The sequence below is a fragment of the Pan paniscus genome, chromosome 17 (assembly GCF_029289425.2).
Source record: "Pan paniscus chromosome 17, NHGRI_mPanPan1-v2.0_pri, whole genome shotgun sequence".
Taxonomy (NCBI): domain Eukaryota; kingdom Metazoa; phylum Chordata; class Mammalia; order Primates; family Hominidae; genus Pan; species Pan paniscus.
This window is the reverse complement of record NC_073266.2, coordinates 41,180,021-41,202,453: the sequence shown is the minus strand read 5'-3', so window position 1 is coordinate 41,202,453 and position 22,433 is coordinate 41,180,021. Positions and strand designations below refer to the sequence as shown.

Genomic DNA, 22,433 nt, shown 5'->3' with positions numbered 1-22,433 from the left:
CAGCTAATTTTTGGTATTTTTAGTAGAGTCAGGGTTTCACCGTATTAGCCAGGATGGTCTCAATCTCCTGACCTCGTGATCCGCCCACCTCAGCCTCCCAAAGTGCTGGGATTACAGGCGTGAGCCACAGTACCGGCCTTGTTAAGCTCTTTGATGTACATTTATTGGCCATTTATATATCTACTTTTGTCAAGTAGCTATTCAAATCTTTTGAATTTTTTTGAGGTTTTTTTTTTTTATAACTGAGCTGTGGAAGTTCTTTATATATCCCAGATACCAACCATTTGTCAGGTTTATGTTTTGTGAATATTTTCTGTCTGTAACTTGCCTATTCATTTTCTTAATAGCATGTTTTGTTTTGAGCAGAAGTTTTTAATTTTGATAAAATCTAAATTGTCAATTTTTCATGGTTATTGCTGATGTTTTTGTCTAGTTTTATAAATTGCCAATAGGATGGTATTTAAATCTCCAACTATGATCATAGAATTGTCTATTTTTCCCTCTAATTCTGTCAAATTTTGCTTCATGTATTTTAAAGCTCTATTGTTAGATGCAAACACACTTATGATTACTGTCTCCCTGATGAATTTACTCTTAGCATTATGAAATGTCTTTATTTATTTGTGTTAATGCTCTTTGTCTTAAAGTTTACTTTGCCTGATATTTTTACTCTATCCTTCTAATGTTTATTGTTTACATAGTATATTTTTTCCCATTCATTTACTTTCAACTTGTCCTTATATTTAAGGGTAAGTACTTGTGAACAATATAGTTGAGTCTTGCTTTTTTATTCATTCTTATTGCTTCTGCCTTTGAATTGGAGTGTTTAGTCCATTAACATTTAGAGTATTTTTTATATAGCTGGATTTGGGTCTACCACTATTTGTATCTATTTTCTGCTTGCCCCTTCCTTTTGTGTCTGGTGTGTGTGTATGTGGTTTTGTGTGTGTGTGTGCTTGCGCACATGCATGCACTTCACCCCCTGTTCCTTCATTTATCTATTTTTTGGATTATTTGAATGTTTTTAAAATTACCTTTAGAAGTATCTATTGGCCTTTTAGCTGTACCTCTTTGCATTATTTTGTCAGCAGTTGTTTTAAGGACTACAATATATATCCTTCACGTCTCACAGTCAAATTAGAGTTAATATTGTATTATTTTTTATGCTATTATTGCATATGTATTATATTTACATGCATTTTATAAATACCATGAGGCAATGTCATAAATTTTGTTGTAAGCAGCCCTACTCTAATTTTTTCCAGCTATATTGAAGTATTATTTACAAAATATTCTTTATTTTCCTTTTCCATTATTTATTCTCTCCTCTAAAACATTTACAAATGGGATTGAGTAAAGGAAAATAATTACAGATCATTGTATTACCATAAAAGGGCAGAGATTTGGAAATAAAGAGGGGTTGGGAAGGTAGGTAGTTTCCTAAAATTCTTTTTCCAAAAAAAAAATTCAACTCTAATTTTAGATTCAGGGGGTACATGTACAGATTTGTTAGCTGGATATATTGCATGACGCTCAGCTTTGGTGTATGATTGATCCTGCCACCCAGGTACTGAGCATAGTACCCAATAGTTAGTTTTTCGACCCTTGTCGCCCTTCTTCGCTCTCCCCTCTAGTAGTCCCCAGTGTCTATTGTTTCCACCTTTATGTCCATGAGTACCCAATGTTTAACTCCCACTTGAAAGTGAGAACGTGTGGCGTTTGGTTTTCCGGTTTTGCATTAATTTGCTTAGGATAATGACCTCCAGCTGCATCCATGCTGCTGCAAAGGGTATGATTTCATTCTTTTTTATGTCTGTGTAATATTCCATCATGTATATATACCACATTTTCTTTATCCAATCCACCACTGATAGGCACCAAGGTTGATTCCATGTCTTTGTTATTGTAAATAATGCTCCAATGAACATATGAATGCATGTGACCTTTTGATGAAATAATTTATTTCTTTTGGATATATGCCAATTAATAGGATTACTGGGTTGAATAGTAGTTTTGTTTTCTTTGAGAAATCTCCAAACTGCTTTCCATAGTGGCTAAAATAATTTACATCCCCACCAGCAATGTATAAGTGTTCTCTTTTCTCTGCAACCTGAGCAGCATTTGTTGTTTTTTGACTTTTTAATAATAGCCATTCTAGCTGGTGTGAGATGATATCTCATTGTGGTTTTGACATGCATTTCTATGATGATTAGTGATATGGAGCATTTTTTCATACGTTTGTTGGCCACTTGTATGTCTTCTTCTGCAAAGTATCTGTTCATGTCTTTTGCCCATTTTTTAATGGAGTTATTTGTTTTTTGCTTGCTGAACTATTTAAGTTCCTCATATATTCCGAATATTAGACCTTTGTTAGGTGCACAGTTTGCAAATATTTTCTCCCACTCTGTAGGCTGTCTGTTTACTCTGTTGATAGTTTTTTTTTTTTTTTTTTTTTTTTTTTGTAGTATAGAAGCTCTTTAGTTTAATTAGGTCCCATTTGTCAATTTTTTGTTTTGTTGAAATTGCTTTTGAGAACTTAGCCATAAATTATTTCCGAAGGCCAATGTCCAGAATGGTGTTTCCTAGGTTTTCTTCTAGGATTCTTATAGTTTGAGGTCTTATATTTAAATCTTTAGTCCATCTTGAGTTAATTATTGTATAATATACAGTGAAAGGTAGGGGTCCAGTTTCATTTTTCTGCACATGGAGAGACAACTATCTTAGCACCATTTATTGAATAGAAAGTCCTTTCCTTGCCAGGCATGGTGGCTGACACCTGTAATCCCAGCACTTCGGGAGGCTGAAGCGGGTGGGTCACCTGAGGTCAGGAGTTTGAGACCAGCCTGGCCAACATGGTGAAACTCTGTTTCTACTAATAATGAAAAATTAGCCAGGCATGGTGGCACACACCTGTAGTCCCAGCTACTTGGGAGGCTGAGGCAGGAGAATCGCTGGAACCCGGGAGGCAGTGCAATAAGCCCAGATCGTGCCACTGCACTCCAGCCTGGGTGACAGAGCAAGACTCTGTCTAAAAAAAAAAAAAAAAAAAAAAAGAAAGAAAAAAGAAAAAAAGTCCTTTCCTCATTGCTTATTTTTGTTAACTTTGTTGAAGATCAGATGGCTGTAGGTGTGTGGCTTTATTTTTGAGTTCTGTATTCTGTATAGTTTGAAGTCAGGTAATGTTATGCCTCTGGCTTTGTTCTTTTTGCCTAGGGCTGCTTTGGCTATTTGGGCTCTTTTTTTGGTTTCTTCTGAATTTTAGAATAGTTTTTTATAGTTTTGTCAAAAATGACACAGATAGAAATAGCGTTGAATCTGTAGATTGCTTTGGGCAGTATGGCCACTGTAATGTTACTAATTCTTCCAATCCATGAGCATGGAATGTCTTTTCATTTGTTTTTGTCATCTATTATTTCTTTCAGGCAGTATTTTGTAGTTATCCTTGTAGAGATCTTTCACCTCCTTGGTTAGATGTATTCCTAGATTTGGGCTTTTTTTATTGTTTGTTTTTTGCAGTTACTGTAAATGGGATTGTGTTCTTGATTTGGCTCTCAGCTTGAACATTATTGGTGCATAGAAATGCTACTGATCTTTGTATCCTGAAACTTTACTGAAGTTGTTTATCAGTTCCAGAAGCCTTCTGGAAGAGTCCTTAGGTTTTCTAAGTATAGAATCATATCATTAACAAAGAGAGATAGTTTGACTTTTTCTTTTCCTATTTGAATGTCTTCTATATCTTTCTCTTGACTGATTGCTCTGGCTAGGACTTCCAAGAATTTTTTTATTTTTTGAGACAGTCTTTTTCTGTCACCCAAGCTGGAGTGCAGAGGCATGATCTTGGCTCACTGCAAGCAACCTCTGCCTCCTGGGTTCAAGTGATTCTCATGCCTCAGCCTCCCGAGTATCTGGGATTACAGGTGCACACCACCATGCCTGGCTAATTTTTGTATTTTTTAATAGAAGCAGGGTTTCACCATGGTGGCCAGGCTGGTCTCAAACTCCTGACCTCAGGTGATCTGCCCACCTCGGCCTCCCAAAGTTCTGGGATTACAGGCATGAGCCACCATGCCCAGCCAAGAATTTGTTTTTAAATAGTACTTTATATTTGCCCAGACACATACCATACTCTTCATTTCTTCCTAAAGATCTGAGTTTCCATCTCGTATCACCTCTCTTTAACCTAAAGAACTTCCTTTAGCATATCTTGTAGTGTAGGTCTCTTAGGCAATAAATTCTCTTAGTTTTATTTTATCTACCAAACAATTTTCTTTTTGCTTTTATTCTTGAAGGATATTTTTACTGAATACGGAATTCTGGGATGATGGTTCTTTTTTCTTTTAGCACTTTAAAGATACTATTCCTTCTGTGACCTCCAGTTTCTAATAAAAAGTCCACAGTCATACTATGTTGTAATGTTTTCTCTGTCTACTTTCAAGATTTTCACTTTGTCTTTGGATTTCAGCAGTTTGACTCCACTAGGCCTAGGAATTATTTTCTTTGTATTTCTCCAGGTTAGGGTTCATTAAGCTTTTTGAATCTTAGCCTATTGCAAAATTTGAGGTATTTCCTACTATTATTTCTTCACTTTTTTTTCTGATTCATTGTCTCTTCTCTGCTTCTGGGAGTCCAATCACATGTTCCTTACATCTTTAGCTATTGTCTCACCAGTTCCCAAATCTCTGTTCATTTGAAATATATATATTTCTCTTTCTCTTCTTCAGACTAGATAAATTCTACTAATCTATCTTCAAATTCACTGACTCTTTCTTCTATTACCTCCTTTCTGCTATTCGGCCCCTCCAATGGATTTTTTATTTAACATATTGCATTTTTTAGTTATAGAATTTTCATTTTGATCCTTTTACAGTTTTTATTTCCCTACTGATATTTATTATCTTTTCATTCATTGTGACTATATTTTAATCTATTCTCTTGAGCATAATTATAATAGCAGCTCTAAAATCCTTAACTGCTAATTTCAACATCTGGGGCATGTCAGAATTGGTCCCTGTTGATTGTCTTTTCTCTTAAGAATGGGTCACTTTTTTTGAATCTTCATATGTTACAAAATCTAGGGTTGTAGCCTAGACATTGTGAATATTGTGTTGTAAGGATTCCAAATCCATTAGCATTCCTCTAAAAAATGGTTTTTTTTCTTTATGAGACAATCAACTTTACTCAAGCTGCACATTCTGACTCTTAAGTGGTAACTAAAATGTCAAGTAAGTTATTTCAGTCTCAGATGAAATCCATCCTGTGCTTGGATTGTATGGAAAACGGACTGAGGGGTCAGTCAGAAACTTGAGAAGAATTTATATACAGAATTAGGGATTTCCCTGCTCTTGACTTCTCTTTTCCTGGACTCCCCACCAACTTTCCACAAGTTGGAGTTGTCCTAAGCTCTGCTCTCTGGTTCCTCAGAGAACACAGCTTTAAGACAAAGGTTCCATATTTCTAGAGAAATTTTAGCCAGACCACATGGGACCAACTTTGGCCTCCCCTCCGGGTAAAAGTCATAAAAATATGTAACTCACCCTATGCTGATCTGTTTTGCCAAGTTGCAGCTCCCCTCCAGTATCTTCCTGCTTATTTTTACTCTTCAGTGCTTTCAGATCATGGTTTTTGTGGTTTTGTTGTTTGTTTATTTGTCTTTTGTATTTTGCCCATAGTTTATCATATGAACACCTAAAATATGACCCATTCTTAAGAGAAAAGACAATCAATTGAGACCAATCCTCCATGGGAGGGTTCAGTCCTGCAGCAGCCACTAAACCATAAAAGAAGCAGAACTCTTTCCTTGTCCATTGATTATCAATATAATATAAAAGTTAATTATGCTGCTAAAATGTACACTTAAAAATGGTTAAAATGGTAAATTTTATGTTATGTCTATTTTACCACAATAAACATTTTAAAGTTAATTACGCTACCTAAATATCTAACTGAGTAAAAGGCATTTTAAATTTAAGTTGGAAAACAAATGCAGTACACCCAAATAAGAGTTCAGTAATTTCATAAGCAAAAAAATAAAATATTTTTGCAGACCCACTATGAAAAAAAAGACTACATTGATGGTTTCCTGGAACAGCAAAGTACAAAACATAATATCACTGAGAGAATGATGAAGAATAACAAAGTATTCTAAAGACACATTGAAGGGGCTTGACCTTTCATCCGAGAAAAGATTCTACCTACACATTCTAGTCCAGTGTTTCTGCAACTTAATATGCACACAAATCACTTGAAGGTCTTATAGTGCTTAGCCTTATCCTGGGATTTCTCACTTATACATAAAACCTTGTGATTTGTAACAAATCTATTTTATATTTTATATTTTACTTATATTTTAATTATCTGCAATAACAGATAATATAAAAGTATGGAGGGGGGAGACAAATGAAGAATGGTGGCTCTCTCTATGGGTATGTAGCCCTGGTTTCATATTAATGGGCATCTCATGTGAAGAACGCCTCTTCAGTGGTAACATTAACAAAACACCTAAAAGAACACAAGAAAGAATGACAATGTAGACCAAATTCATAAACATTTGACAGGACTGTTAATGAATATCTCAATGAAGAGATGCCCTCCTCCGCCATACACTCCCTTAACTAAATTCCAGTGAAACCAGTTGTCCTACAGAAGGAATGAAAAATTAGTGTTTCATATTTGATGTCTATGAAAGACATCATTAATTGATCATGATGCATTTCCTCACTGAGTCTAGACTCAGAATCTGTCTGAAAACAGGATGTAGGGTCAGCACTAACATTAATAACTACTTGTCCTCCTATCTTAGAGTTTTTCCATCACAAGTTGGATAGCAGCCAGAGATGACAACCAGGAATCCTCCTCTCCATTTAGGCAAAATTTAAATCGAGAAACTGATCAAAGGGGTGTGGGTAAACATACCTCAGTCCATTTTCCTTACAATCCCTAAATTACATCCAGCTAACAAGGCCTTGTGTGAGCAACAGTGGAGAAATGGTCTCAGAAAACTCTTACGATTGCCTGCCACTTTCTTGACATCTCTTCAGGAGCAGAGCTTACTGAATACTCATTCCCCATGACAACACATCCACTTTGATTTAAATAGTGCCTCACCTGACAGTTAATGCAGACCCCTCCACCAGCATATATGCCCTGGGTATTCAAGCTTGCCTGCTGCCGCTCAACATCTGGATCATAGTAACAGTCGCTGGCATGGCCGTGGCAGTTGCATGCTGAAAAAAAAGCATAATAAGTCAATATTCTCATTATTACTATCAGACGCTTAGTAAATAGCGTAAATAGTATTACTGCTAATTGAGCTATAAAAAAGTCTATTCTGGAACACCCAGGACACTCTTAGGGGAAAATTTTTAGGGATCTTTACACAAAGACCAGGATATACTAAGATACAGTTTAGAGCTCCTTTCATTTGATATTCCATGAGCGAAGTTTCTCTTTTTTTAAAAAAATACTACTTGGGGCTAGGCATAGTGGCTCACGCCTGTAATTCCAGCACTTTGGGAGGCCTAGGCGGATGGATCACAATGAGTTCAGGAGTTCGAGACCAGCCTGGCCAATATGGTGAAACCCTGTCTCTACTAAAAATACAAAAATTAGCCAGGCGTGGTGGCATGCGCCTGTAGTCCCAGCTATTCGGGAGGCTGAGGCAGAAGAATCCCTTGAACCCAGAAGGCGGAGGTTGCAGTGAGCCAAGATCTCGCCACTGCACTCCAGCCTGGGTGACAGAGCGAGACTCCATCTCAAAATATATATATATATATATATATATATATATATATACATATATATATATTACTTGGGAGGCTGAGGCAGGAGAATCCTTGGAACCATGAGGCAGAGTTTGTAGTGAGCCAAGATAGTGCCACTGCACTCCAGCCTGGGCGACAGAGCGAGACTCCATTCTCCCTGCCACCGCCCCCACCCCCAAAGAAAGATATATAATCATATCTTCAAAGGAAGGTACATTGAAATGCAGGAGCACTGCCCAAGGCAACTTGGAAGTGTGTCGGGGCAGCTATCCTCATTTTGGTTCAAGTAAATTTTTTTTTTTTTTGGTGACAGTCTCACTCTGTCACCCAGGCTGGAGTGCAGTGGCACGATCTCGGCTCACTGCGACCTCTGCCTCCTGGGTTCAAGTGATTCTCCCACCTCAGCCTCCCAAGTAGCTGGGACTACAGGCACCAGCCACCACACCCAGCTAACTTTAGTATTTTTAGTAGAGATGGGGTTTCACCATGTTGACCAGGCTGGTCTTGAACTCCTGACCTCAAGTGACCTGCCCGCCTCGGCCTCCCAAAGTGCTGGGATTACAAGCATGAGCCACCTCGCCCAGCCATTAAGTAACCTCCTTAAAACTGTATTTTGTGCCGCAGTGTCTTCCTTTAGGTCAACAACTTGAATAATATATTTATTTTATTTATTTACTTTTGCAACAGGATCTCACTGTCACCCAGATGGAGTGTAGTGGTGTGGTCACGGCTCACCACAGTCTCAACTATGTGGGCTCAAGTAATCCTCCCACCTCAGCCTCCCAAGCAGCTGGGACCACAGACACGTGCCATCATGACCAGCCAATTTTTAATTATTTGTAGAGACAAGGTTTCACTGTGTTGTCCAGGCTGATCTCCAACTACTGGGCTCAAGCGATCCTCCTGCCTTGGCCACCCAAAGTACTTGGATTACAGGCATGAGCCACCCACCCAGCAATGTATTTATTTTAGTTGGAGTTTTTATTTAATTGCAATTAAACACTAACATTATTATTTATTACTGTGAAAGACCAGTATGTAGCTCTAATTTTTCCCTTAACAACTAATGTATTTAAATAGTATTAATTCAAAAACTTTTGTATATAATCTTTGTTTCATTATTTCTTTATTTTACTGGCATGTTTTATACATACAAAATTCAATAAAATAAAATTTCACTGTCAAAAAAAATACATCCAAATGCCAATTAAACTTCATGCACAAAGAGAATATTATTACTACCACTATTACTACTACTAACAATAGCAATTGAGCTCTTAACACACTGTGAAAAGTGCTTTACATGAATTATCTCATTTAATTTGCGCAGTAACTCTCTAAGGTAGGTACCATCATCCCTATAGTCCAGATTGGAAAACTGGGGCTTAGGTTGAGGAATATGCCCATCGTTACATAGCTTATAACTAGGAGAGGTGAAATTCCAACCTGTCTTTGTTTGACTGCAGAACCTATGCTCTTAGCCAACACTCTAAACCTTTAATTTCAACACTATATGGTAATCGTATGGGAATAATCTTAATGTTTAATTGTAGGGGAATGGCTCAGCAAGCAACAATATATTTGTTTAACTTTAAGTTCTATGACATCAAGGGCTGTATGTATTTTGTTTACAATAGAGCATAGTTCTCAGCACACAGTGGGTACTCAACAAACACTTGGAACAAAACTCTGTACCATCAAAAATGATGTCAAAGCATTTTTAATGATTGGGAAAATATGGGGAAATAGCTAAAAATATCAAGTGAAAAAATTAGGATATAAAATTATGTAGATTATATAATCTTGAGTATTTAAAGTATGTATAAAATACTACGTATCTAACAAAATATTAATAGTAGCTCTCTGCTATGGTCTGAACGCTTGTGCCCCCCCCACCCCAAATTCATAGGTGAAACCTAATCACCAGTTATTAGGAGATGGGCCCTCTGGGAGGAGATAAGTGCCCTTATAAAAGAGGCCCAGAAAGCTTCCTTGCCCGTTCCACCATGTAAGGACACAGCAAGAAAGTGGCATCCATGAACCAGAAAGCAGGCCCTCACCAGACACTGAATCTGCTGGTGCCTTACTCTTGGACTTACCAGCCTCCAGAACTTTGAGGCTATTGCTTATAAGCTACCCAGACATTACAGCAGCTGAACAGACTAAGACACTGTTGGGGTAGTTAAATTCTTGGTGATTTTACTTTATTTATTTTTTTAATTTCCAAGTTATCTGCAAGTAGTATATAACACTTCTAAAATTACAAAGTATAATTTAAAACTCATTTGGGATTTTCATCTTTGCCACAATGAAAAATATTTAACATGAGTAAAATTCTTATTCTTTCTTAGGCAGACTATATATTCATTATATTCCAATTACATCAAAATTTCCAAGTCTTGTTAGTAATTTGTATGTTTTAATCAATTTCCCAGGTGACTATGTGAAGGAAGACTTAATTAGATATTACACAAATTACCCTATAACTTGTAAAACAGGCTCAATGCTTTCTTATCTTCATTTTCTCTGTGGTGCCATGATTTTAAAAAATCAAGACATTTATATTTACTACATCAGTCATTTCTTAAGAAGTTTGTTTATTTTGAATTGTATATTTCAAAGGGAATTTAGAAAGCACCTAATAAATGGATCCTGATAGGTCTGATTTTCATGCACTATTTTTGTAACTTTTAACAATTTAATACATTTTAAAAGGATAAAAACTTATTAAAGGAGATTTAAATTTTTTTCGTATGTGTTGGAGTGAAGCATGTTATTTACAAAGGGTTCCATTAGTCTGGAAAACTAATCAGGTTGCAAATACTGGAATTCATGTAATAATGGTTAATTCAATCAAAATATCCTAAATCAGTGTTTGAAAGCAGCAAAAGAAACAACCCCTGATTATTTTTATTATACCTTTCTCTCTCTCTGGTCCCCTCATCTGGGGTAAGCAATGGAGAAGTCATTGAGAAGGAACCGATTAGCTGTGACTATAAAGTGAGATGGCCATCCAAGCAACACCTGGGACTCAGAGGTGCACCAGAGCATTTCCCTGAGATGGCCACAAGATCTTCCCAGAACTTTAGCATCTCTCAAAACTCCCTTGGAAGACCACTGGGAACACATTTTACATAAGTTTACTGACTTATGATAAGAGATCATCAGTCTTATCTCCTAATAGTTACAAAAAATATTTGGTCAAAAAGTATAAAGTCCTATAATCCCAGCTCTTTGGGAGGCCAAGGTGGGTGGATCCCAAGAGGCTAGGAGTTCAAGACCAGCCTGGCCAACATGGCGAAACCCCATCCCTACTAAAAATACAAACAAACAAGCAAAATTAGCCAGGTATGGTGGCAGGTGTCTGTAATCCCAGCTACTGGAGAGGCTGAGGCAGGAGAACCGCTTGAACCTGGGAGGCAGAGGTTGCAGTGAATGAAATGTTTTCTGCAACTGGAATAAATACGTAGCTTCACAAGGAGATTTATTTAGAAGAAAATCTATAGTTGGATGTCTTAGGGTTTGTTTGTTAAAAATAGCAGTTGTCTTTCTTCTTCTTTTTTTTTTTTTTTTTTTTTTTTTGAGACAGGATCTTATCCTTTCACCCAGGCTGGAGTGCAGTGGCAGGATCAGAGCTCACTGCACCAACTCTTGTGCTCAAGCCATTCTCCCACCTCCGCCTCCCAAGTAGCTGGGACTACAGGCCTGCACCACCACCTCTGGCTAATTTTTCAATTTTTTGTAGACAGAGTCTCACTATGTTGCCTAGGCTGGTCTCCAACTCCTGGCCTCAAGCAATCCTCCCACCTTTGCCTCCCAAAGTGCTGGGAGCCACCACATCAGGCCTAAAAAACAAAAACAAAACACTTTTCTTACTTTATGTTACACTCTTAAAAGCAGTTTCCCAACTTTTTTTATTCCTTCTCTGGTCCTCTCCATCCTCCTCAATCCTACCATGTTACACTTCCCAGCACTCCATACTCCAGTACTCCCAGCTCCCTGTTTAGACTCAACCTTGCCGTCTTCTCTGGACCTTGGTCCTCAAAATAGTTGATTCCTATCCAGTATCACGTCCTATGAAATGGATAAGATGTTAAAATTTTATAGTGGTTGCATCATATTTATGATTGCTAAAAAAAGAGGTCAACGTATTAAAGCACGGAGCCCCATCATGCATGGTCATCATCATTATTGTTCTTTTTATTCTCAAATGTACATCTGAATTCAGAGGAGGGCACTTTTCCCTGCAGTCTGAGGTTCTTATTACAATAGACAGACTTGAGCCCCTAAGACTGACATGACCACAGCCTCTTCTCTAGCATGGGGAAAATAGCCTCAGCCCCCAGGGAGAGGGGGAGAAGGCCACGTGTGGCCCCCACCCCAGCCCCACACCCACCTTCACACTCGTGGCTCTGCTCCCACGCGGCGGGCCGCCAGCGCCTCTGATTGTACCCTGTGCAGCAGCGATCACACGTCTCCCCACAGGTGTGGTGCTGGCATTCACACCGAAACCTGGGCATGTGGGCAAAGTACATCTCAGTTATTGAAAAGTTTTGATGAGGATCAGTTGATCCTATAGTGCGAACCTGACACACGAGTCATCACGGTCATCCAAGGCACCATTCATTGAGGAATTAGGAGAACACAACACTTCGCAAGTATTATTTAAGCCTCCCATATCCTGCTTATTTATTATCTCCATTTTACAGATGGTGAGACTGAGAATCAGAGGTATTAAGATACCTGCCAAGGGTCAGGCAGTGATAAATGGAGAGCCAGACTTCCAACCTCACTTGGCTCTGAGGCCCCAGCTCTGTCTTCTCTACCCCATTGTTACAATAAAGGAACACAGGAGCACTCAAGTGCTGAGTTTACTGAGATGTGTTAAGTATCACACCTGCATAAAGATCTGGAGTCCTACGACTAAGATCTGCTCAAGTTTCTTACTCTCAACCTGTGGTCATGCTTTACCCAATTCAAGAGCCAGAGATTTACCCAATTCAAGAGCCAGCTGCTAATAAGATCCCAGAGGGCTCTGCTTCCAGAGGCTGTGCCAGCTCCATCATGGGGCCAAAAGCTGAGACCACTCAGAGAGGCAAAGGGTTAAAAGTCTCATTTCAAAAGGGTGTACATCTGCCTTAACATTCCAAGTTAAAATGAAATTGTTTCAGCCTTGGCTTTGGGTTGGAACTCCAAGCTTTGAGCTCCCTCCTTCCGTACTTTAAAGAGGATTCAAAACCATTGTCCAGCCCTGGTGTGATTCCGTCTTGCGCAGCTGTCTGTGGAGCAGGAGTCGTTCCTCTTTGTCTGCCTTCTCTCTCTCACCTAAGAGCGCGCCACCACTCCACAGAAGATTCGATGGATGAGCCCCCTGAGGCCTCAGAACTATCTTTTTGGCAACTGCTGGGGGGAGCTGGAGCGAGACCAAGAAGGGTCTAGTGGCAGTGAGGGTGGGGGCTGGGGAGGGGACTGGGGAGGAGGAGGGGCTGGAGAGGAGGAAGGGGAGGGGAAGAGTTAGAGGTGGGAATCCGGCTGCATCCCGGGCTGCTGGAGAGCGCCAAGCAGGCTGGAGGCCTGAGGGAAGTGGGAAGAGCTGCTGGATCTGGAAGGATGGGAGCCACGAGGGAGCCGGGGGCATGAAGGGGTGGGAAGACGGCCTGAAGCCTCAGGAGCGTGAGCCAGGCGAGGCCCAGGGCCTGAGGTAAGGTGGAACCAGCCTGCCGAAAGTTCGGGTTGCTTGGAGCTGGGTAGTGGTTGTTTTCCTAGGGGCGTGCGTCAGGCGGGCGTCGTAGGCTTCTAATTCCGGGCTGGGTTGGTCCAGGAGGCTGGGTTTGCGGGGAAGCACGCGCCTCCCTGTTGGAGGAGGGCACAGACGCCCAGCCTGGCGTTGTTCTCCAGTCCCCAGGCCTCAGAGTCTGGGGCTCCTGGACCCAGAATTCACCCGGGTGCTTCAGCCAGTTACTGGGGCGGGGGTGGGGGGGGGGCGGGGCGGGGGAAGGGAGTGGGGGGCGGGGGCAGGGAACGGGGAGCGGGGAGGCTTGGAGGGGACTGAGGAGGCAACCACCACTGGGAGCACATGGTTGCCACGTGGTTGGGGAAGGACTGGGTGCAGGCGTCGCATCCAGGGCTCCCTGAGTCTTGGCACTCCCGAGCCTGGGATGCCGTGGCTCAGGTGAAGTGGGCTGGTAGCACCAGGATTCTGGAGTTCTTCGTCCAGCCCTTACAACATCTACTGTGATGGCAGCTCTCAGTTTTGGAGCCCCTTTCCTGTCTCACTGCGGTAGATGGAACTTGCCCCACTTTGCAGATGACGATACTGGTGCTCAGGGATAAACTCACTTGACAAAGGCCGTGATTGTAGGCAGAGACTAAATCTAAACCAAGATGCTTGACTCCGTAGCTGGTGCTTCCTGAATATCGTGAATATGAAAGAGGCTTTGGGTTTGGGTTGTGGGTTTTTTTTGGCGGGGGGGTGGGGGCGGGGGAAGCGGCGGGGGTGTCCCCGCATGCCGCCGTTTGTGCAGCATTGAGCAAATAGCTTTTTTTTTTTTTTAATATGAGAGACGTGCAGTGTTCGGTTTGAGTCAAATAAAGACCCGAGACTATTAAAACAACAACAGCAAAATGCCTTGTCTAAGAAGGCTCTTGGCGGTGCCTGTAGGGATTCCATCAACTCTACTCTAAGGGAAGGTGGTGTGGCATATATTCAGTTTTATTCCCAAGAGAGGGTGTCATCCCTCTCCACACTCAACTGCCTGTTAAAGCACATGGACATAGATCTACCTGGCAGCACAGAACAAGTGGCATCCAAATGGGCCTTTGTTGGAGAGGCAATTTCAGCTCATTGCCAATTAAACATTTGACATTAGCTAGACTACAAGATTATTTAGGGAAGACTGCTTCAAGAATATGTAGTCCAACTCCACACATAGGGGGATTAAAATTGAGCATAGCAAAAAAAGGAGCTGGTTACCCATCTGAGTCCCATTGGCACTGCCAAATCACTGCTTTTCCTCTGTTGCAGCCCAGACTGATGGTTAATAATACACCTGCTGTAAATATGTTATTTAAAGATGTCATTGATTAGAGAATTCCCTTCATGATGACCACTCCGCCCCACCCCTAGAGAAAATTGTTATTTGGCACTAGTGTCAACAATCATGTTTTTTCTAAGTAACTTATTACTTTTTAGCTTATGATCATAGTGAAATATGAAACCAAGCAGATTTCCCTTTTTGAATTGGCTGCTAGGAAGCTCAGAATTAAATTTGAGGTCCTTCCGCTTATCCATGCAGCAAGGTCAACGTGGTACACATGCTTGGTTAAACCCCTCTTCTTGGGTTCTGCCTCATTAGCAAGTAATTTTTCTGATTGTCCAGGCTTGGCTCTACCCATTAAGTTTCTGAATCCCTTTAAATTGTTATAAGATTTCTACCTCATCATGGATGTGGATTTCATCAGCATTTGTTCAAGTTCAGCGTGCTGGGCAGAAGCAAACCAGCAGACAAGGAAAGGCAGGCAGTCATGTTGAAGTGGATTGCTGCCAAACTGAGCCTTTCACTAAGGCTTGGGGAGACCTCCACACATGTGTACTGGGAGAATTAACCACCCAGTGTAGAACTCCTCCAGTTCTGCCAGGGTCTCCAGGGTTCAGTAGCCTTTCTAAGCAGGAAGCTCATGCCCTCTGTGATGGCGTGTACTCCTTTCCCACATGGCAGTATTTTGTTCCAGGCTCAGGGACATTAGCTGGACCTCTTCTCTCCTCTCTCCAACTCAGAACTTATGTAACCTGATTTCTAGTGTCTTAGGGAGATAGGAGATTACAGGGTGGAAATAGATTAACCATTAATAAACAAGTTATTTTCCACTAAAGGTTAATCATTTTGTGTGTAAGCTCTCTCAACAGCACTGCCGAATCCTTGAAGGGGGAACAACAACATTAAGGGTTATGGCTGGTCAAGGAGAAGGGCCCCACAACGCACATCACAGACCTTGAGAACTAGCAATTCTGCCTGAACACAAAGCTAGACCTAAAGAAGCACAAGCCTGAATCTGACTAAAAGTGAAATACATCTCTGGTAAATGCTGCTCATGAAATATTGTAGACTTTAAGTTAAACATTGAGATAAAATGATTACTATATCTGGCATCTGGTAATTTCCAGCCCTTTAAAGTATCCCTCTTGCAGTGGTAACACAAATGTATGGCTGAACCTCAACATTTAAGACTCATGCATATCATTGTATGCAAAATATACTCAAACTAAAAACAAAAAGGGTACATTCATGTTCACAGCAGCATTATTCACAATAGCCAAAAGGTGGAAGCACCCCAAGTGTGTATCCACGAATGAATGGATAAACAGAATGTAATATATACATATATACAAGGAAATACTGTTCAGCTTTGAACAAAAAGAAAATTCTGACACATGCTCAATATGGATGAACCTTGAGGACATTATGCTAAGTGAAATAAGTGATGACAAATTTAATAACCCAGTATTTGTTGCAAAAGGACAAATACTGTATGATTCCACTTATATGAGGTACCTAGGATAGTCATGATGGTTGCCAGGGGCCAGTGGTAGGAGGAAACAAGGGGTTGTTTAACGGGTATAGAATTTCAATTTTGCAAAACGAAGAGTTCTGGAGATTGGTTGCACAACAACGTGAACATAGTTACCACTACTGAACTGTCACTTTAAAATGGTTAAAATAGTAAATTTGATGTATATTTCACCACAATTTAAAAAACAAGGATTTGAAATGTATACCCTGATCCCATTAAACCAGGAATGACAAGTTTTATTTCTCTTGCCAGCTCTAATCAATTGGCTGCCTGAGGTATGTCTTGGGGGTGATCTGGTGGCTGGGACACAGATTTTCCAGAGTGCTGTGATTGATTAGCCATGTCTGCCAGGGCCCATAGGGGTTATGTGGAAGAAAATGGAGAGTTGGTGGAGAGGAGGCACACACCCCCCACCTATTCATTGATCCTGAATCATTCCTATTGAGGACAGGAACCTAGAAACATTTAATGGGATGCAAACATCCACTGAAATAATTAGACTTAATCATAGTAAGGCTGAAAAAAATCTGTACAGTGTACTTACAGTTTTTCAGGATTGTTTACATTGCACACTTCAGCATGGCCATTGCAAACACACTGCCCACCAATGCTGATGTCCTTTATGCTGTAATAATACTGCACAACAGAACACAGAACATGCAAGTTTCACTGAACAGTGACAAAAACTTTCTCTTACTAGTCTTTAACCCACATCTGCTGCCTCTGCTTCCCTTTTAAAATTCCATATTCTTGAGCCCTACATTGGGATGTAACATGTCTTATAAAATAAACACATTCCTCAATAAAATGTAATAACATACTGCTGAATTTGTGCATTTAAAAAAATCAAATGCTTGAAGTTCATGAAGGGAAATTGCCTTAGAAAGGAATCATACTTTATAGCCTATAGGAAAGGGATCAATTACTTCCAAGTTTATTTTTTATGTAAATTAAAATAATTTTTACATTATGTTCTTTACAAATGAATTTTATACATTGAAAATATTTATTTATCAAAACTAAATTTTTATACCAAAAAATGTTGCACTTGCTTTGCGCAAAATACTATCCCAGGTTCTGGGAAGGGAGATAATATTTACAGAGATGGATCCAATACATCCCTGAGACTGGAGGGGCCACCAGTATTTGCTGAAGACTTCCTAGCACAGGGTCAAAAAGGCTAGAGTCAAAGTTTCAAGCTCCAGAAAGGCCAGACAGAGCCAGCTCAGATCCAGCTGAGGATTGGCCCCTAAACCAGGCCACAAATATGTGTATACCCTCTCATTGACAAGGCCCCTCTCCAATATGTTGGAGGCCTCTGCAGTGCTGACAATAGGCAGCTCCTCCTGCCAGCTCCCTCTGCCAGCAACCTTCCTTCTCAGACTTGGCAGGAGACTGCCCAGGATTTGGGAGGAATGTGAGGACTGTAGAACAATCTTTCTCATTGAGGCCATGCTGCCAGTGAGAAGAATATCTGTCAGCGAGAAGTCTTTGAATTCGCAAGGACAAGAGGGTTTTTGTCCCTTTATTGTTGTTGTTGTTGTTGAGTGTGGTTGCCTTAAAGAGCTCTATTGATTTAATGTTGGGGTTCTGTTCTGGTTCCCTAATTAAAACCTGTTAAAGTATCAATGCTTCGTGGAAACATCTTAGTCTGAAGGCATTAACAGCCCCCCTTGTTAATACAGATAAAGTCAGTATTACCAGGGCTTTCTGTGACAAATTAACACTCAAGGGCTTTCCTGCTGGCCACTGTAAAAGTTCCCCTCCACACGTATTAAGGGCAGCAGCAGCAGGAGAAGCCCCCAGTCAGCCTTCACCCAGCAGCACACGTGATCTGTGTCATAAGGTAGCTGGTATTATATTCCTCCATGAAAGAAGCAACCTAAACTTGGGGGGTTAAGATTATGTATTATGTGTGTGGTATACTCCATAAAACAATTATTTAATGGAGAGGCCTGTATTCATCTAAGTGAAAAGTAGTATACATAGATATATATGACTGCAAATCTTGCAACCCCCAAAAAGACAATTTAAGAAAAAAAAAAATTGGTAGGGTACATTTGTGGCAGTGCTCCAGGGCACATGGAGGAACAGAAACACAGCCCGGCTATAGTTTATGAGAAAGTCCAGCCCTCCCTTGTAAATATCCATCCTCAGATTCAACACAGTCCCCAACTACACAGAAGCTCAGAGGGAGCTGAGGAGAGCAAAAAATACAAAAGATAGGCCACCTACACCCAAGGTGCCTGCCTTTCTGGAAAATGCTCAAAACTGTGGCAATACTTATACTTTTTCCTCCCTTCCTTTCCCAGCTCTCTGATGTTACCTATATAAAAAGCCAAACTCTATAAGGTGCACTGGGCATCTTCCATTCACCCTCCAGATCTGCTCTCCACGTTCTCCACCCTGTCCTGTGCCCAGGAGCTGAACTTTATGGTTGCAACCAATGGACTGTCTTTCTCTCTGGCTTCTTGTTTGCTTTGGCCAATGGAAGGCACCAGTAGATCAGAGGGTGGGAGAAGAGTGAGCTCAATGTGTTTATTCTGTGGGCTCCTTCTGTGCCCAGGAGACAAGTGTACTGCCCTGACACCTGAGAGTGAGAAATGTTCATGGTGTACCTCCAACACAGGAGAGGGTACTAGTGCTCACCAATACCTATGTGCCTCCATTTCAGCTAGATGACATCACCCAGCCTCCTTGCATCTAAGTGAGGCTATGATATGACCAGTTCTTGCCCATAGAAGTAACCTCTGATGAGAAGCAGGTAGATTTTTCTCTATACTCTCCCCTCATCTGAGGACCAAGATGTAGGGGATCCAGAGGAGGACTCTGAGGTCCTTCAAAATGGCTGCACCTCTGGATAGAAAGAACCTGCTTCCCTGAATTACTGTGTGGAGCCGATCCTACCTGCTGACCCATGTTAAACTGTAATAGGAGCAAGAAACAAAGCTTTATTTTGTTAAGCCACTGAGATTTGGGGATTGTTGGCTGTAGTATTAATTATCCCATCCAGACTAGTACCAGGCTGACTATAATCGTTTGCCTTTCATCTTCTTTGAATATAATGATTTTTCTTCAAACAGCCATTTTTATAAGTCATTAGATATAAACTCCTAATTATATCTAGTATTTCAGACAAGAACAACTCCCACACCTACATCATTACAGGCTATAAAGGTTACTTAAAAGAGTTCAAGGCAATTAATTTGGTAAGCCAAAAAAATGAATAAATAAAGTAACAAAACAAATGCTCTGACTACTCACCCGCCGAGTGACAGTTGGATCTCGCTGGGCTTTGGAGATGAGGTGTCCAAGAAGCGTATTGGTTCTAAGAAAACGCAAGCGGATGTTTGTTGCCTTGGTAAACTCCCTCAGGGTGTGAGAGAAAGTAAAATTTTTTGCACCTGGACGACCGTTTATCAAGGACACCACAACCTAAAACGACCACACACACATAAAGGGGGAAAAAGTTCCTTTTATCAAAATTTAGCAGCAAGTAAGTAAAAATAACTCACATGCCCCAAGGCACTTGGTTTCTTTGAGCCATTTGATATTCGTAGGGGGTCTTGGGTCTTGTTTATGTCTAAAAACATCATTGCTAGTCCCATCTTCCCTCACACTTCCTGGTTCCAAGGTCTGGCAATACGTCTTTGAAATCTGGGCTCTCGGGAGATGTTATCATTACGTTTTCAAAGCCTTTGTTCTATCAGTGTAGTTGTGGGACTGTAACACTATGAAATGTTGAAAACATAATGTTAAAATCTGTAAATATAAGGACACAACTTTCTTAAGCTGCATCAAAGAAACAAAGCTAAAGTAACCCAAAAATCTACATGAGGTTGAAAAAAGGAAATCTCTAGATATAAAGTTTGACAGTAATGGGGCAAAAAAACAAACAAACAAACAAAAAAAAAACAAAAAAACTGTGTAAACCCTCCATTTTGTTTTAAAGCCCAAAGTGATGAAGCCCAAGTGTCAACCATTGGAAATATGAACCACTCATGAGCTGTCAGAAGATACCGCATACACATGCTCAAGTAAGATCTCTCTACTTAAAGAGAGGGAGGCTGACACCTTTGAAGGAAGTTTATTTGAAACTCAGTTCATATTCATTATGGCCTCATAATTTCCATGGAAATCTTCTCTGATTGTTTCACCTTTGTTTGCCCATCTCCCTTAACAATAGCCAACCTGACTTTACAAGGGCCAAATGCAACCCCACAGGGACAGCAATTTTTTCTCTCCAACAGATTACACCCATTCTACCAAAAGGGATCAGGGATCAGGTAGGATCGGCTCCATGCAGTCATTCAGGGAAGCAGGCTCTTTCTATCTAGAGGTGCAGCCGTTCTGTAGGACCTCAGAGTCCTCCTCTGGATCCCCTACATCTGGTCATCAGATGAGGGAAGAGACAGTATAGAGAAAATCTACCTGCTGCCACCTGTCCTTCCTCTCCTCACTCTTACGGGGTATCATGGGATCATAGGTGAAGAGGTAAGGGGTCATCATTTCAGTTACCAGCAACCCTCTTTATAAATACATCACCAGAAAGGACAGTTCAAGACCTGCGGGCTTTGAATCAAGAATCCTGACTTTCTGGGGATAACTGAAATCCCCCAACAGAATTTCCAACCTGGCTCATTCTGGGAGCCCTCAATGTGATTCCTTTACTGTTCAGTCCCAAGCCCTGTTTCCATCTTGATCTACGTTAGATGTCCTTGAAAGTGCAAGTTTCACAATTATGAAAAATTGGATATCCTCCTGGTCATTTCTGAGTCTTATCTCTCCCAGTCTTCCAAATCTACTTACCTCACCATTTTCCAAAGGTACAATACGGGAATATTCAGTAACACAAAGTACATCATCATCCCGGGTGACAGCCATATTTGCCTCCCGCCCAAATTCTTTTAAACAGTCTACTTTAGAATCTAGAAGGAAAATATTTTAATATTATAAAACAAAATATTATCATTTTGTTGCAAATCTCTTAAGAAGCCTTATGTTTCCTTAAGAAAATACACAAAGAAAGAAAAAACAGAAAGGCATTTAAAACTTTTAGAGAAAGGCTGATAATGGAGTTTTTAATTCATGAAAGAAAATACCAAGCCATTTCAGGCCAGTTGACTTTCAGTGGCAATGCTTGGAGATGCAGTGCTAACTCCACGCTCATACTTAGGCAAGTTTATCTTCTAAGGAAACCTAGTGGAAAACTCAATGCCTTTATAAGCAAAATTCTTGTCCACCTCTGTTCATCATAGGGTTCAGAAACCCTGACATTCTTCATTAGTGAAGATAACAGAGTTGAGGTAAGTAAAGCAGAGCACAGGAACTATAAAGATGGAACTTAGTTTCTAATTCTGCATAAAGGGGAAAAGATTGGAGATGACAGTTATTAAAGTCATTTCATCAATTCACAGCTTCTACCATCTTACAGGTACTCCCAAATAGTGCCAAGAACTGTTATCATAAAAGTAGTTTCTACTTCATTTCTGCATGTGGTATCCTTGAAATTATTGAACACATGCTTGAGAAATGGGGATATTCTTTTTTTTTTTTTTCCAAGATGGAGTCTCACTCTGTCGCCCAGGCTGGAGTGCAGTGGCACAGTCTTGGCTCATTGCAACCTCCGCCTCCTGGATTCAAGTGATTCTCCCACCTCAGCCTCCCGAGTAGCTGGGACCACAGGTGCACACCACCACACTTTGCTTATTTTTGTATTTTTAGTAGAGACAGGGTTTCACCATGTTGGCCAGGCTGGTCTCAAACTCCTGACCTCAAGTGACCCGCCTGCCTTGGCTTCCCAAAGTGCTGGGATTACAGGCATAAGCCACCGCGCCCAGTCAATGTTCTGAGAGTAATTTAGAGGTTAAAAGTGACCAGTCCCTAACTAGTCATACTGAGAGATTAATTTTCTTTTCTTTTTTTCTTTTTCTTTTTTTTTTTTTTTTTTGAGACAGAGTCTCATCCTGTTGCCCAGGCTGGAGTGCAGTGGTACAATCTTGGCTCACTGCAACCTCTGCTTCCTGGGTTCAAGTGATAATCCGACCTCAGCCTCCCGAGTAGCTGGGATAACAGGCACGTGCCTGGCTAATTTTTGTATTT

General features: G+C 40.6%; 1 protein-coding gene across 1 annotated transcript in view; it reads right to left on the bottom strand.

Moving 5' to 3' along the window:
- Positions 1 to 22,433, bottom strand: part of LAMA3 (laminin subunit alpha 3) — a 268,808-nt gene that overhangs the window by 187,076 nt on the left and 59,299 nt on the right. Inside the window, exons 4-8 of the mRNA XM_063597229.1 lie at positions 21,141 to 21,259; positions 19,596 to 19,766; positions 16,876 to 16,967; positions 12,157 to 12,272; positions 7,105 to 7,223 (exon numbers count right to left, since the gene is read on the bottom strand). Of these exons, the coding sequence (XP_063453299.1) occupies positions 7,105 to 7,223; positions 12,157 to 12,272; positions 16,876 to 16,967; positions 19,596 to 19,766; positions 21,141 to 21,259 (617 nt within the window). The remainder of the gene's footprint in view (positions 1 to 7,104; positions 7,224 to 12,156; positions 12,273 to 16,875; positions 16,968 to 19,595; positions 19,767 to 21,140; positions 21,260 to 22,433) is intronic.